This window comes from Coenobita brevimanus, chromosome 57 (assembly GCF_032717465.1).
Source record: "Coenobita brevimanus isolate Jiangsu-jjx chromosome 57, ASM3271746v2, whole genome shotgun sequence".
Taxonomy (NCBI): domain Eukaryota; kingdom Metazoa; phylum Arthropoda; class Malacostraca; order Decapoda; family Coenobitidae; genus Coenobita; species Coenobita brevimanus.
In genome coordinates, this window is record NC_137010.1 from 57,289,990 (window position 1) to 57,305,968 (window position 15,979).

Here is a 15,979-nt window from a genome sequence, read left to right on the forward strand (position 1 = left end):
CCAGCGAAGAGTGAGCCATAGGAGCCTGAGAGTGTCAATACCATGCTATATAGTGTGAAAATGACTCTATATTGAGGCACAAGGCACCAGTGTTTAAAATCCAGGCAGTTTGGTCCTAACGGTAATCGTAGTGGCTGTTTGTTTTCCTCCATTCCTTCCTAACCACCTTTTTAGCTCAATTAATAACCAGGTGTAGTCACTGCGGGATAAATTTGACTAGTAACCAAGGAGATCCATTCTTACTGTACAACTAAAGCTGACTGACTCACGCAGAACAGTATTCAAATTGGTTCAGTTCCGTTGGGTGAAAACAAACGGACGCTAGCATTCTCGTAGACATGGGAGACTTCGTAAAAATAATGCTTCGGGATATTCTAAATAGCAATGAAGACCGTAACACATTTTCCTTTGCGATTTATTATGCCTGGTACACCTTGACGATTTCTTGTGCCATTTTAGATATATTTTGTTGGACGATACTGAAGTGTGAACAGAATAAGTCGCTATGGAAAAAGTGTTAAGAAACCTCCAAAGTATAATGCCTATCGACTGTGCGAAAGTCACCAAAGCAATAAATTATTCCAAGGTACAATCTTCTCCAACAATCAAAATTACATCCACGTCCCTAACTGTGCTGGTGGGCGAAGAGAGACAAGGAAGGAACGATAAAAAGAAAATCAAATCAAATCAAATATGTGATGCTGTGTTTTCTTTAATAATTCTATGTTGCTGGGATATGTGGAACTGGGGGGAGGGGGGCGGACTCCCTAAACACCCCCTCTGGATCCGCCAAGGCCTTCTCTCTCTCTCTCTCTTTGCATGTTACGCCTCTTCTGTTTTATCAATATATTTTAACAGTAATACAGTTTACGTAAAGAAATACCAGGAGAAACAAGGTGTAATCTGCAATGATAATATTAATAATAATAATATGAATTATTTTTACGGTCTCCGATGTGAACGAGAACAGTCATTGACGATAATAGGATTCGTACATTGAATAACTTTGGAGAATTCGTCACACTTTCTCCTTGGCGATTTATTCTGCACATTAAACCTCAGTATGCCTTGTATATTACTGATACTGATTGCCAATATTAAACTATATGAATTAACGCAAGAGAATATCAAGTTGTATCCTAATATGTAAAATAAATCGCTAAAGAAGAGGTGTTACGAAGTCTCTCATGCCACTACAATAGTTACTTCAAACATTTAATTAGCCAAACAATCGAATTCTACATGGCACTGGAGGCTTCGTAGCACTTTTTCCTCGGCGACTTATTTAGCATATTACATCCTGACATCCTCCTCTATATTAGTTTTTAATAGCTTTAGTTTGAATCAATAACTATGGGATACTGAAGTGTAACGTGCAAAATCAACCGGTAAGGAAGAGGTGTTACGAAATATTCAAAGCCGCTCAGAAATCGGATCCAACCCCATACAGGAATAGTATACTTTGTGCGCTGTGATATTTCGTTCCATATTGCTACATTTCATTCACCTCAACTTGGCGCAAATTTTCGTCATTGTGCACCTCATTTAACAATACACAACGGCTCTTCACCCTTTCCCATAACACTTCTTCGTGACTATAATTCGTCCATCTTTACCTGGCGGATTTTTTTTCGTAATTTGAACCTAAAATTCATGGCAGAAAAAGTCAATTCTGCTCTTCTGCATCTTTTTAATAGCACATCTTCGTGACTAGCATTATATTTGAGTGTTAATCCCACTCTACAACTGAGCATTATGGAGAGAGACAGGACAATTTTGAGCCAAGTTAAAATGGACGGCGTATATAAACCTATGCTGTGTAAGTGAAACTCTAAACACTGCTAAATGATTGTCTCTGTTGTAGTTGGCATATTCGTAACACCACTTCCTTGGCGATTTATTTTGCCTCTTAAACCTTAGTCTTTTGCATAGGCTTTAATGTAGATATTATGGAGAGAGAGAGAGAGAGAGAGAGAGAGAGAGAGAGAGAGAGAGAGAGAGAGAGAGAGAGAGAGAGAAAATAATGATGTACTGAGTAGAATAAATCGCTAAGGAAGAGGTGTTACAAAATCTCCAAATCTACTACGAATGCAACCTTACGCGGCATGTGCTGAGGTGTGTGCTGTTGTGACTAAGTTCTTTTACCTCAACTTGGCTCATATCTTCGTCCTTTTGCAGTTTATTTCACACAGCTCAAAGGCAGAATAAAAACAGTACCACACATGCACACTCAAAGGACGTTCTTCGTGACTAGTATTATATTCTACACCCGCCGTCCTGAAATTTGTCTCTTCAGCCCCGCCCCGCCCCGCCCACTACAGGCTGTGTATGGAGGGGCGGAGCTTAAACAAGTGACGGCGGGCATAGCATCATATTCTAGCGGTTTCTACAGCTGTACAACTGCACTTCTTCGTGACTAGCATCATACTCTAGTTTAAACTGCTGATGGAACTCAGCATGGAGATGGAGAGATGGTAATTTCCGGCCAAGTTAAAGTAAAAAGTGTAAAGGAAATGCATAATTACGACGACACTGGAATAAGAAGACCCCTTAGGCCTAGGCTGAGATACACAGATATACTTTACAATCAATTCCCTGTTGTAACTGCCTTTATTTCCAAGGAAAGACGACTATAGAGTATTCCCATGCTTCTTGTTCCTCCTATAAAAACCAATTCTAGGTTACGGGAGGAAAATTATCGTACATTTACGTAAGTCTGAGCGGGCAGGAGAAGGAATTAGAGTGCTGAATTTTCCCATACATACTTCGTCCTGTAAAAACAATTGTAATTTACAGCAGGGAATCGACCGTAAATTCTTGAACATTTTTACGATCTATACCCCGTCGTAATTTACATATTTTTCTGCAGGAAGGAGAGTGCCGAATCTTCTCAAGTATGCGGCTCCTGTAAATACAAATATTGGTTACGTGAAAAATGATCCTAAGTCATTTTATTTTGCAGGAAGGAAGGGGAGAGGGAATGGCGAATCTCTGCATGTTTCTAAATCTTCCTGGAAATTTAAATCACAGTTCTGACAGGGAATTGACGGTGAATATGTTCCAGAATGCCAGCCCTCTTCACGCTATGTCTAAGGTGCCTAGTTATTTCCTAAGCCATGAGACGTGGAGAATACTTTGAAAGCATAGTAAATATAAGCCAGGAGAACACTACAGCTGCCAGAGAGGGGCTATAAGTCTCTCTACAGCCGCCAGCTTTTCTTGAGGAGGTCCACGAAGTATTCATCGTTGTCTATGGACTTGCTGATGCCAGAATAGTACTCGATAAATTCATCTTTGGACACCTGGTGGGAGAGAATGCAGTTATTTTTTTGTCAGCAAGTGGGTTGGTGGAGGGTTAGTGCCCCTCCCTGTAAAACAAATAACTCATAGTCAAATGGCCACCCCTTACGGGATTATGGCGTCTGGCAATAGATAGACAGATCAAGTGCATACGATATTAGACTCAGTGTAGGAAGTGTTTTAAATATTTAGTTCCCAGACAGACACACGGGCCAGTGGCTGAATGTTCCGACCTCTGGATCCATTCGTTCTTGCCTGACCTTCAACCCTTCCACCAGGTTCGGCTTAAATTCGTCAAAAGCTGCATAGGTTGATCTTGTGAGGTAAACCTTTCACCTGTTCCAGGGATCGTGACCTTTGACCCATTGTTCTTAATGCCAACCGGTAAACCCCTTGGCTGACCCTCAACATTTCCACTAAGTTTGGTACAAATTGGATCAAAGCTGTTTATCTTGTTCTCTCTCTCTCTCTCTCTCTCTCTCACACATACACACACACACACACACACACACACACCAGACACCTTAGCACACACCCTTTCCCACGCTCCCTCTACCCCTCTCACCTTCCCGTCACACGCACACACACACACAGCCTTTGGTTCCTTCTTCCTCGCATAAAACACACACACACAGCCTTTGGTTCCTTCTTCCTCGCATAAAACACACACAGCCTTTGGTTCCTTCTTCCTCGCATAAAACACACACAGCCTTTGGTTCCTTCTTCCTCACATAAAACTCACACACACAGCCTTTGGTTCCTTCTTCCTCGCATAAAACACACACACCATACACCCCACCGCCCACCCTTACCCACGCACCATCCGCCCCTCTCACCTTCCCGTCCACTTTAGTCGTTCCTTCAAATCGGCCCAGGAACTTTGTCAGCACGTCCTCCTCCGTCATCTCCCCGTCCAGTACCTTCGGGTGCCCTGACGCATCGTACACGCCCTTCACGTCCTCAAGGGTCACCACTCCGTCGCCTGATTCGTCCAGTTTGTGAAAGGCCTCCTCGACTACCGCCATTCTCTCATCATTCATTTCAGGCTGTTGTGGTGGGGAGATGGGGTTAGTGTGTGTGTGTGTGTGTGTGTGTGTGTGAGAGAGAGAGAGAGAGAGAGAGAGAGAGAGGGTTAGTTTGTGTGTGTGTGTGTGAGAGAGAGAGAGAGAGAGAGAGAGAGAGAGAGAGAGAGAGAGAGAGAGAGAGGGTTAGTTTGTGTGTGTATGTGTGTGTGTGTGAGAGAGAGAGAGAGAGAGAGAGAGAGAGAGGGTGTTAGTTTGTGTATGTGTGTGTGTGTGTGTGTGTGTGTGTGTGAGAGAGAGAGAGAGAGAGAGAGAGAGAGAGAGAGAGAGAGAGAGAGAGAGAGAGAGAGAGAGAGGGTTAGTTTGTGTGTGAGAGAGAGAGAGAGAGAGAGAGAGAGAGAGAGAGAGAGAGAGAGAGAGAGAGAGAGAGAGAGAGAGGGTGTTAGTTTGTGTATCTGTGTGTGTGTGAGAGAGAGAGAGAGAGAGAGAGAGAGGTCTGGCCACATATATAAACTCTCTGAATGTTAAGTGTATCAGATCACCTTTTTAAATACAACGGTCTTTATTCAAACTACCAAACAATTCAAAACCAAACTGAAATTAACGTTCAGGTGAAAAATACAAGCAAAAAGTATAATTTCTAATAAAAATAAATTGTTAGGTAAAGCTGTGTGTTGCAGTAATTACCAAACACTTCTAATTCAACTTGGAATTGATGTTAAGTTGAAAAATACGAGCTTAAAGTTATGATTTCTTATTATAACTGACATGGAAGGTTGTGTGTTGTATTAAATTGGTTAGAATCTATTATATAAGCAGACTAAGGCATCCTCTATCTTTAATATTATCTCTATAGTATTATCTCTTCTTTTCTCACGTAAATCTGGTACTACATTCATTCTCCCTCAGATCGTCGACTTGTAAACACACCTGCCGTCTCATCCTCCCTCTCTTCCCCCCTCTGTGTGTCTCATCTCTATGTCTGTCTCTGTCTCCATCTGTGTGTGGCTGTTTCCATCTGTGTCTATCTCTGTATCCATCTGTGTGTCTGCCTCTGTCTCCATCTGTGTGTGGCTGTTTCCATCTGTGTCTATCTCCGTATCCATCTGTGTGCCTGTCTCTTCTCCGTCTGTGTGCCTGGCTGTTTCCATCTGTGCCTGTCTCTGTCTTCGTCTGTCTCTCCTGTATTTCTTGGCATCTTTGTGTTTATCTACCGTCTCGCCGTATGAATTTCTGTGCTTGTGTGTTCGTCTCTGTCTCTTCAGCCTCTGCCTTTTCTCTCTCTCTCAGCTGTGCCGAAAACTCATTACAATTTATAGTACCCATGTCGCTGTGGTCATGATATACAAACACATCCACTAACTCCCCCCCCCCCTCCGTCTCTCTCTCACTGCTAACACTTCTTCCAAAATGTCTTCAATCCACTTTATTGTTAATCCTACTTTACCTCTCTCTCTCTCTTACCCTCAGCTGGGCCAGGAATTCATTGTAATTAATTGATCCAGTATGGTCCTGGTCCAAACTGTTAAACACGTCATTGGCCTCCTCCTCATTGAAGTCCAATCCGAAGTTCTGCAGTGCCTCTCTCAGCTCATCCATGCTCAGAGTGAAGCTATCGTCGTCATCGGCAATCCGGAACAGCCTACGAGGGAGGCGTAGTGTTAAAAAGATATGTAAAGGCTTGGCACACGTATTTTGTATCTATCTATCTATCTATCTATAGCCCGACGCCCCAATCCCGCAAAGGGTGGCGGCAGACAAAACGCCTCCAAGTCGCTCTGTCACCCACCATTTGCGTACCCTCCCCCCAACTCACGTATTTTGCGGGGAAGAAATTGGATGGCAGTGAATTGGCGGGGGACAGGGCGACATGGAAGCGATCCGGAACAATCTACGAAGGAAGCGTAATGTTGAAAAGATAGGGAAAGGCTTGGCACACGTATTTGGTGAGAGAGAACTTGGTTGGCAGTGAAATGACGGGGGACAGGGCGACATGGAGGCGATTTGTTTGCGGCCACCCCTTACGGGCACACGTATTTTGTGGGAGAAATTGTTTGGCGGTGAAATGGCTGAGGGTGACATGGAGGTGATTTGTTTGTGGCCATCCCTCACAGGATCAAGGCGTCTGGCAAGATAATTAGACAGATAGATAGAAATTGGTTAAAATACAGGAAAGGGGGATTTTCAGGTTTAAGCTGACATGAAAAGGCTTCAGTTACATAAATCGGGGTTTTAAAATGCAAAAAAATAAGCACCGAATTCTACATGGATATGGAGAATGTGAGTGCATTGAAGTACTTGGGTAGTGTGATGAGTAAGGATGGAACTTTGGGGGATGAAGTGCGTGAAAGGGTACAGCAGGGAAGGAAGGTTGTTGGTTCACTGAAAGCAGTGATGAGAAATAGGGAGGTGAGTATGGAAGTTAAGAAGTCACTGTATGATAGTATTGTGATCCCTACCCTGACGTATGGAAGCGAGGCGTGAACCCTGCAAGAGGGGAACAAGTCAAGAGTGAGAGCAGTGGAAATGAGTTACTTGAGAGGAGCATGTGGAGTAACATGGAGGGACAGGCTGACGAATGAAGAAGTGAAGGAACGTTGTGGGGTAGATGTGGATGTGGTTGAGAAGATTAGGAGAAATACACTGAGGTGGTTTGGACATGTGGAGAGCATGGAGAATGAAAGACTAAGAGGGTGTGTGTAGGTGAGGTGGAGGGAGGGAGAGGGAGGGGGAGACCGAGGATGAGGTGGAGGGATGGAGTTGAGAGGTATATGAGGGAGGGGGGAGTGAGTTGGGGGGAGGGCAGTCAAATGGTGGGTGACAGAGCGACTTGGAGGCGATTTGTCTGCAGCCACCCTATGCGGGATTAGGGCGTCGGGCTACAGACAGATAGATAGATAGATAGTATTCTACATGGCACAGAAGGTTTCGTTGCACTGATTCCCAAGCAATTTAATTTTCATATGGCTAACTAATATTTTCTTGAATGTTACTGACGTCCTTCTAATGTCTGCAAAGTTTGCATCATTGACACTGAAGAGGATATGAAGGTCCAGTGCCGAATTTTAAAATGCTGGAATATTTCTGGGACAGAGGTATATGCGAGTAAAACTGGTCTAACAGCCAAGTCTAAAATATTATATACACAAAAAGAAAGCCTGGCCATGGAAGAAAATGTTTATGGTACTGAAAATATAGTTGGAAGGAAAAAACATAAGTAAAAGTTCGAGATTATCATTTGCCGAACTACAAAGTGCCGGATTATCCTTAGGTAATACGTTGTTTCGGCCCCCAAGCCCATCCGCCCTCGAGTCGTTCCAGTTAGGTAAGAATAGGTTAAGTTAGGTTAAATTAGGTAAAGGTTAAGGTAGATTGGGTTAGGTTTAGTTAGATCTAAGTTAGGCTTGGTTAGATGTGGTTAGATTTGGTTAGATTTAGTGACGTTAGTGGGGACGAAACTACTGGGGACGAACTGACCTTGGGGCCGGATCGATCTGAAAGCTTACCCGCACGCGACAAGAGAAAGCGCGGGCTAATATACGCTTGAAGGGGTAATAAGACATGATATTAACAAAATTGGGTTACACCTGAAAATGAAGGCGTAAAATACACATAATTCGTTTAAAATAGGGAAGAAAAGCCTAAATGCACACAAAAATAGGCTTAGATTGAGAAGGGAAGACTTACAGCACAAAAAATTCGTTTAAAACTGAAAAGAAGGGTTTGAATACACAAAATCTGGCTTTAAATTGGGAGGAAAAGGTTTGAAATACATATAACAAATTCAAACCCGCAGGGAATGGGGTTTGAACACAAGAAAAAAGCCCGGATTACACAAACTTGATTTAAAATGAAAGAAAAGAGTTAACCTGACAAGTAGGGATACAATTTAGGCACACAGGCATAAACAGGCAAGAAACAGATTTGAAACGAGCAAAACGCGGCGTAGAGAAAAAGACTGAACATAAACAGATTAACCAGGTATTTTAAAAACAGCTTGAAATACATATTAAATAAAATTAACTGACAAGGAGAGTTATCTTTGGAAAAACATGACTTCAAGAGGAAAGATAAGGGTTTGGAATCGAGAACATGGACCCGAAAGAGGAAAAGGGCGCGAAAAGAAGGAGGAGGAGGATGCTTGAACTGTACGAAGGACCTATGAATAAATATAAATGAACTAAACAAGGCAAGAAAGAACACATAAGAAAAAAAAAATAAGCTTCAAAATATGAGACGAAAAATAAAAACATAAAATAAAACTGGGCATATCATGCTGGAAAAGCTTTGAAATCCACAAAACTCAACCTAAACGACAAGGAAAAAATAAAAAAATAAACTGCCAAGAAAATGCCTGAGAAAAAGACAAATTGAGGCTTCAACACGCTTACAAACTTGAGAGGAATGTAAAAATAATATCACCTGCCGAACTGTAAAATGCCGATATATCCTTTCGACAGCAAGAGGCACAGCGGCTTCTCAGTGATCTTACATGAGCATGGAAAGGCTCGAAATAAATAAAATACAGCGAAGATAATATAAATAAATAAATATATAAATAAAATGTTAATGAATCACTAGCCGAATTGTAAAGTGCCGGTATATCCTTGCTTTTCAAATATCTTAAATGAGTAAGAACTAATAAAATATTCAAATAACTAATAATAAACGAATATTCAAATAAAATAAATAACAAATAAAAAAAATTACTGGCTAACTAACTAACTAAATAAATAAATTTGAACAATGCGTATGTATCACCTGCCGAACTGCATAATGCCGGTGTATCCCCTCGCCAGCAGGAGGTAACGCAGCTTCTCAATGGGGGTTTCGGCCTCACCAGCTGCCGCCTCGGATGCTGCTCGTAGTTCATCTTCCTGGCCCATCCTGTAAAAATAAATAAACAAGTAAAAATAATTCACCATTATCATCGTCTACAACATAATGTACTCCTTGGGGGGGCCTATGGGTAATATATTTGCGGTAATTGAAAACGGGACTTTATATTCATTTTCGGCGGGCAATATTTCTGAGGTATCCGTTTTCTTTCACTTCCGCGCAGACAGCCTTCCCCGTAGCGGTGCAGTATGGATCCCTAAATAAATTCGATTCATTTGACAAACATACTTGAAGCATGGCGGCTATTTAGGTGTGAATGGGTTCCTATCCTATTATTAGAAACTGGCCCTGTGGTTGGTCTTGCTATCCTTGTCTACCCATCATTGCGAATTTGAATTTTCCCAGACGCGCAGCAGCAGACCACAGCAACGTACTCGCATGAATAATGATAGCATAATTGTACTCTACCTTTGACCCAGCCAGAGTTATTCACACTGGTAGCAAAAATAGTTTCAACCTTAACACTAACTTTTTCACTGTACTTGTTGAGTGTTACCTGCACGCAATGTATACTTTTAAGCTAGGTACACCCACGCACCAAAGTTTCTGTAATCCCCCCTCGGTGGAAGGAAGTGGAAGTCAGGGTTAGAGAGAGGGCAGGCGAACGGACAACCGTAAGTGGTAGTTTGGAACTGAGCTACTGTACGAGGCGAATAGTGAGAAATCTAATAACACTGGATTAGAAACATTTCCCATGCAATTCACCTGCTAAACATCATGCATTCGTAACATACATTGCCTACATTATAACACAGACTACTGTTATCATGGTGTCTTGTGAAACTGGTCCAGACACGACCCATCTGTTTCGGATCCTCATCATACAAATAAAGCACCGAACCAGTTCTGTATAAACTGCAACTGGTCATTATCACTACAGTGATAATTTTTGTGAATATGTTATTCCTAGATTGTCAGTAGCTATAATATAGAATGATTGTGAATTTAATAATGATTCCCACAGTATCTGTGCGGATGGTTATAAATGTTGCAATTACTTAATGTGGAGGAATAAACTACAATGTTCAGGGCAGTGGAGAGCATTCACCAATTATTTACTATAAGGAGATGAAATTACCTGCAAACAACACAAATTATTATGAGACAAGGAAGATACAGCTGTGGTATGCTGCTACGCCACGTTATCCAGGCCTTACCTGTTGCTTCACCTCATACGTGGGTTATTTTCCTTCAGTCTCTGCCTCTTTTATTACGCTTCCTTCCCGGCAGCCTCGTACTGTGAGGGGTCTTATTCCTTAGGGCGTTTCTAGTCGTCCGGTCCTATAACCGCTACTGTATTACATTACTCGTCACATCACTCCCACACAAATAACGTTAACACAAGACTGCTGAATCTGTTTACTACCATTACTGCCACTGCCACTACTAATCCCCCTTTTCCCATTATGTCAAATTTCCCTCACAATACTACTACTGCTACTACTAATCCACTACAAATCTGTATAATAATACATATGATTGTCCTTATGTCTGTGTATCTGCTAACCACACTGTCCCTGTCCCACCGTGGACAAGTCATCACTTACCCCGCACCACTACCCCAGTTTCACCCCCTCTCTCCCAGCCACCATGGACCCTACTCCTTCCCCACTCCGACACCACACTACCCCTCACCTCATCCTTGGCCCACCAGGTCTGTTGTTCACCCTTTACCGGTGAATATACGTTGTATGCATTAATAATAATAATTATAACAACAACATACATGTGCAGTATTCCCAGCATTACATACAACAGCTGCAGACCCAAACGTGCCTGTATTACGAAGCTCTGATACATTAACCATTAGGTTTCTCACTATTCGCCTCGTACAGTAGCTCAGATCTAAACTACCACTCACGGTTGTCCGTTCGCCTGCCCTCCCTCTAACCCTGCCTTCCACTTCCTTCCACCGAGGGGCGGGGGTACAGAAACTTTGGTGAGTGGGTGTACCTCCTTTGTTAAAATCTCACATCTATGATCTCCAGTCTTTCAAACGCAGTGTGTCCAGGCGTCTCGAAATGAACGGATCTTGAATTTGGCTCTCTTTTGTATTGTTTTTATTTTGTTCTTGGAAGGAACGGTTTGCGGGCTCCTGGCCTTTGGTTCCTTCTTTCTAGCATTTAAAAAAATATATATGCTCATTCAGTCATGGGCTGTTTACCTCTACAAACAAAACCGAAAGAGTTGGAAAGCACTGATCTACTTTTCCCCCTCAAGGATGGAGTTAGGTAGGATCCAGGGAGAGAGAGAGAGAAATGACAAAACGATACCCAAAGTCTGCCCTCAGAAACGGAACCGGGCCACACTGTCATTCAATCACCATTCAAGCCCTCGGAATCCTGACTCTACCTCACAGGCGTAAAAAAAGAAAAAGAAAAAAAACAAAATCAAAATATTTCCGTGATAAAAGGAAAGATTATTTGTATCCCCGAAAGCGTTCATTTCCACAGGCGCCTCTCCTTCATTTTCTCAGCTCATGGAATATTTTAAAATAATGTATACGCGACATGTTCGTGCTAGAATATGAGGCTCCGTGGCACCTCTTCCTTAGCGATTTATGCTGCATTGTTACACCTTATTATTCTCTTATATAATACGAAATCAGTTAATATTAGCCTTTCTCAGAGTCATTGATTTCCAAGAGTTACGTCAGCCGGACTTTTTTATTTGTTTTATTTATCATCACCATCATCATCACCATCATTATAATCACCACCATCATTATCATCATCACCACCACATCACCATCATCATCACCACCACCACCACCACCACCATCATCATCATCATCATCATCATCATCATCATCACCACCACCACCACCACCATCACCACCACCACCACCATCATCATCATCACCACCACCAGCATATCATCACCACCACCATCATCACCACCACCACCATCATCATCATCATCATCATCATCATCATCATCACCAGCAGGGGTGTCCGGCATTGCCCAGGTTAAAATCTAGGACCTTGCATACCCTCACTACCTGGGACCCCTTGAGACCCCCGCCCCATAGGAGACGCCCCCCGGGGTGTCATTTTACAGACTGGACCTATGTGTTCCTTGAGTCCACTTCCTCATGGACTTATTCACCATTCTTGCTCCTTGTGCTATCCTTGTCTTATCCTCATAAAAGAGATATCATAGGCACAGTCTTCTTTGTACTAACAGTCCCAGTTCGTAACCCATGGACTTATTCTCTCCACTAAGCGTCCACCCGCCCAGTCCACCCACTCACGCTGCCCCACCCGCACCCACTACACCCACCCACATCGTTAACCTACCCACCCCATCCATCCACTCACCCACCCGACCTGTTGAATGGGAAATATAACTCTACGGTAATTGGTCACCACGTTTCATCATCATCATCATCATTACCATCATCATCATCATCATCATCACATCGTTATTATCATCACCATCATCATCATTATCATCACCATCATCATCATCATTATTACCATCATCACCGTTATCATTATCATCATCACAATCATCATTATCATCACCACCATCATCATCAACTTCCCAGACAAGGAAAGGGGCGCGGTACAGTAGCTCCTGAAATAAATACACAGCAGAACCGAATCAAATGGGCCACACACTCATTCACACACCACCCCAGCCATTGGAATCCTGGCCCCCACCTAATACAACCCTTCCACACACACATAAACCATAAAAAGAAAGATACAATAATGGCCAAAGCTCGCTACAACATGGCAGTATTGATCCCAGGGCCAGACACGAAAGCTCCACTGAATTCTGCATGAAGGGGAGTGAGTGGCGGGAACGAGGGCTGTTTTTTAGTGTCTCTTGGGGAAGCCTGGGGATAAAGTATACATATGCTGTTTCTTCCTGTGCACTCAGACAAACTAAGGAAATGCATACACACGCCTGCGATATGTATGGTAATTTCCTTGAGATCCATGCGCTCTTTCTCCTGTTTCTGATCGTTTTTATTTTGGGGGGAGGGTAACTGCCCTCCCAAAAAAGAATGACTGGGGTTGCACGCTCTCCAAATATCGCAAAAGGCATGTACTAAGATATCCAAGCCATATCTTTCCTCCTTTATTTCTGAAACATTTTAATTAGAAGAGGAGGAGGGGAGGAATGACCCTTTGAAAATCAGGGATGGAGAACTGTATCTAGTGGAAGACTTTTGGATTAACAGGCGACCTCGCCTGGGAAATTTCGTTCTAATATTCCCCCCCCCCTTTTTTTCTGATGGTTTTTATTTTTGGGAGAGGGCTCATCCCCCCAAAATCATCGGGTGTGGGGTCACGCTTCCCAAATAACGCATTACGGAAGAGGGCCCGTTATACAAATACGTACTAATATATCAAAGGCAGATCTGTCCTCTTTTCCCGATTTTGTGGCCTTGATGAGTTTTGTGGATGTGATAGGAAGCGTTAGGGGAAACACACTGAGGTGGTTTGGCCGTGTGGAGAGATTGGAGTGAGAGACTGACGAGGAGAGTGTGTGAGTGAGGTGGAGGGGGGAGAGTGGGGGGGCCAAGGATGAGATGGAGCGTTAGGAGAAACACACTGAGGTGGTTTGGCCGTGTGGAGAGATTGGAGAGTGAGAGACTGACGAGGAGAATGTATGTGAGTGAGGTGGAGGGAGGGAGAAGGAGGGGGAGGCCAAGGATGAGATGGAGGGATGGAGTGGAGAGGTATATGACAGGGGGGTGTAAGCTGGGAGCAGGGCAGTGAAATGACGGGGGACAGCGTGACACAGAGGCGATTTGTTTGTGGCTACTGGATTACGGCGTCTGGCAATAGATAGATAAGTTTTGTAAGGGGCTGACTCACCTAAAAATAATGCTGGAAAATATATACAGCGGAGGACATGAACTACACAGACAAACTACCCTCTTCCTTGATTTATTTTGCATAGTATCCCATTAACGCTCTCTTATATGGACATAGGCACTGCGAAGTTTGTTTACGTTTGGCTTCCTCAGGGCTTTTGATTTTGAAGAAGTTATAGTGGCCACCTTTATGCATTTTCTTCGCCACCACCATCATCATCATCTTTCATATTCACATCATCATCTTTCACATCCTATTGCTATCATCATCAACTTTCACATACTCCTCCTCCTCCTCATCATCATCATCAACTTTCACACTGTCTTCTCGTCTTCCTCCTCCTCTTCAACTTTTACAACAGTCTCCAGGAAAGAAGGGAATCAACGGCACAAAAACAGAACCGAAGTAAATGGGCCACACACTCACTCGCACATCAAACCAGCCGCCGGAATCCTGTCCCTATCTAATACAACCCCTCCACACACACATAAACCATAAAAAAGGAAGAAAAATAGGGAGAATAATCGCAAATGTAGGTTCCAAACATAGCAGTATTGATTCCCCGCCAAGACACGAAAACGCCATTGCATTCTGAATGAGGCGGAGTGAGTGGCGGGAACGAAGGCAATATTTGAAAGTGCCAGTTGAGGGACCCTGAGTAGAATTGTTTATTTTTTTACGATCTACCTGTTGCTTCCGTTGTTATTGCTGTCCCTACCGTTTGTGCTGTTGTGGTATTATCAGTAGTAGTAGTTGTAGTAGTAGTAGTAGTAGTAGTGGTGGTAGTAGTAGTAGTTGTTGTAGTAGTAGTAGTAGTTGTTGTAGTAGTAGTAGTAGTGGTGGTAGTAGTAGTAGTAGTAGTAGTAATAGTAGTAGTAATTCTAGTTGTAGTAGTAGCAGTAGTTGTAGTAGTTATTATTATTACTATTATTATTATTATTATTACCACTACTACTACTACTATTATTACTACTACTACTATTACTACTACTATTATTATTATTATTATTACTACTACTATTACTACTACTACTACTATTATTATCATTATTACTATTACTAGTTATTATTATTATTATTACTACTACTACTATTACTACTACTACTACTATTATTATTACTATTACTACTGCTATTGTTATTATTATTATTATTATTATTATTATTACTACTACTACTATTACTACTACTACTACTATTATTATTATTATTACTATTACTACTGCTATTGTTATTATTATTATTATTATTACCACCACTACTACTACTACTACTATTATTATTACTACTACTGCTACTATCATTACTACTACTACTACTATTACTACTACTATCGCTATTATTATTGCCGACTACTACAACTATCCCACCCCGTACAGTGACTCCTTCGTTACTGCGCATATTTGGTAACCGAACATTGCGCGTGAGAAAGAGACTGCGCAATAACGAAACTAGAGAGGCCGTGGGAGTGATGAGAACTGGTATCTGGCAGCCCAATACAACACCAAATTATCCTCTCTCTCTCTCTCTCTTTCTCTCTCTCTCTCTCTCTCTCTCCTGTTCTATCTGTCCATCAGCTATTTATATATCTATCTATTTGTATATTCTATCTATCTATCAACGGTCTCTCTCTCTCTCTCCTAAAATACTAGAGTTGACGCTACCATGAAAGAGTTACTGATGACAAGATTACCACTCTCTAGCTCCTATGTCACACCCAGCTAAATACTAGAGTTGTTCCCGCCATGAGAGGGTTATTGGTGACGGTATTAACACTCTCAGGCTCCCATGACCCACCCTCAATCCAATAAAATGACCTGGATATAAAGTTGACCTGGGGAAAGGTGTGTGTGTGCGTGCGTGCGTGCGTGCGTGTGTGCGTGTGTGTGTGTGTGTGTGTGTGTATGTGTGTGTCTGGGATCATAG

General features: G+C 42.5%; 1 protein-coding gene across 1 annotated transcript in view; it reads right to left on the reverse strand.

The window, feature by feature from the left end:
- Positions 1–2,616: 2,616 nt before the first annotated feature.
- LOC145402352 (crustacean calcium-binding protein 23-like) overlaps positions 2,617–15,979 on the reverse strand; it is a 32,007-nt gene continuing 18,644 nt past the window's right edge. The window contains exons 2-5 of the mRNA XM_080274499.1: positions 9,084–9,209; positions 5,787–5,964; positions 4,137–4,346; positions 2,617–3,302 (exon numbers count right to left, since the gene is read on the reverse strand). Coding sequence (XP_080130625.1) covers positions 3,201–3,302; positions 4,137–4,346; positions 5,787–5,964; positions 9,084–9,208 — 615 coding nt within the window. The 5' untranslated portion in view covers position 9,209 and the 3' untranslated portion in view covers positions 2,617–3,200. The remainder of the gene's footprint in view (positions 3,303–4,136; positions 4,347–5,786; positions 5,965–9,083; positions 9,210–15,979) is intronic.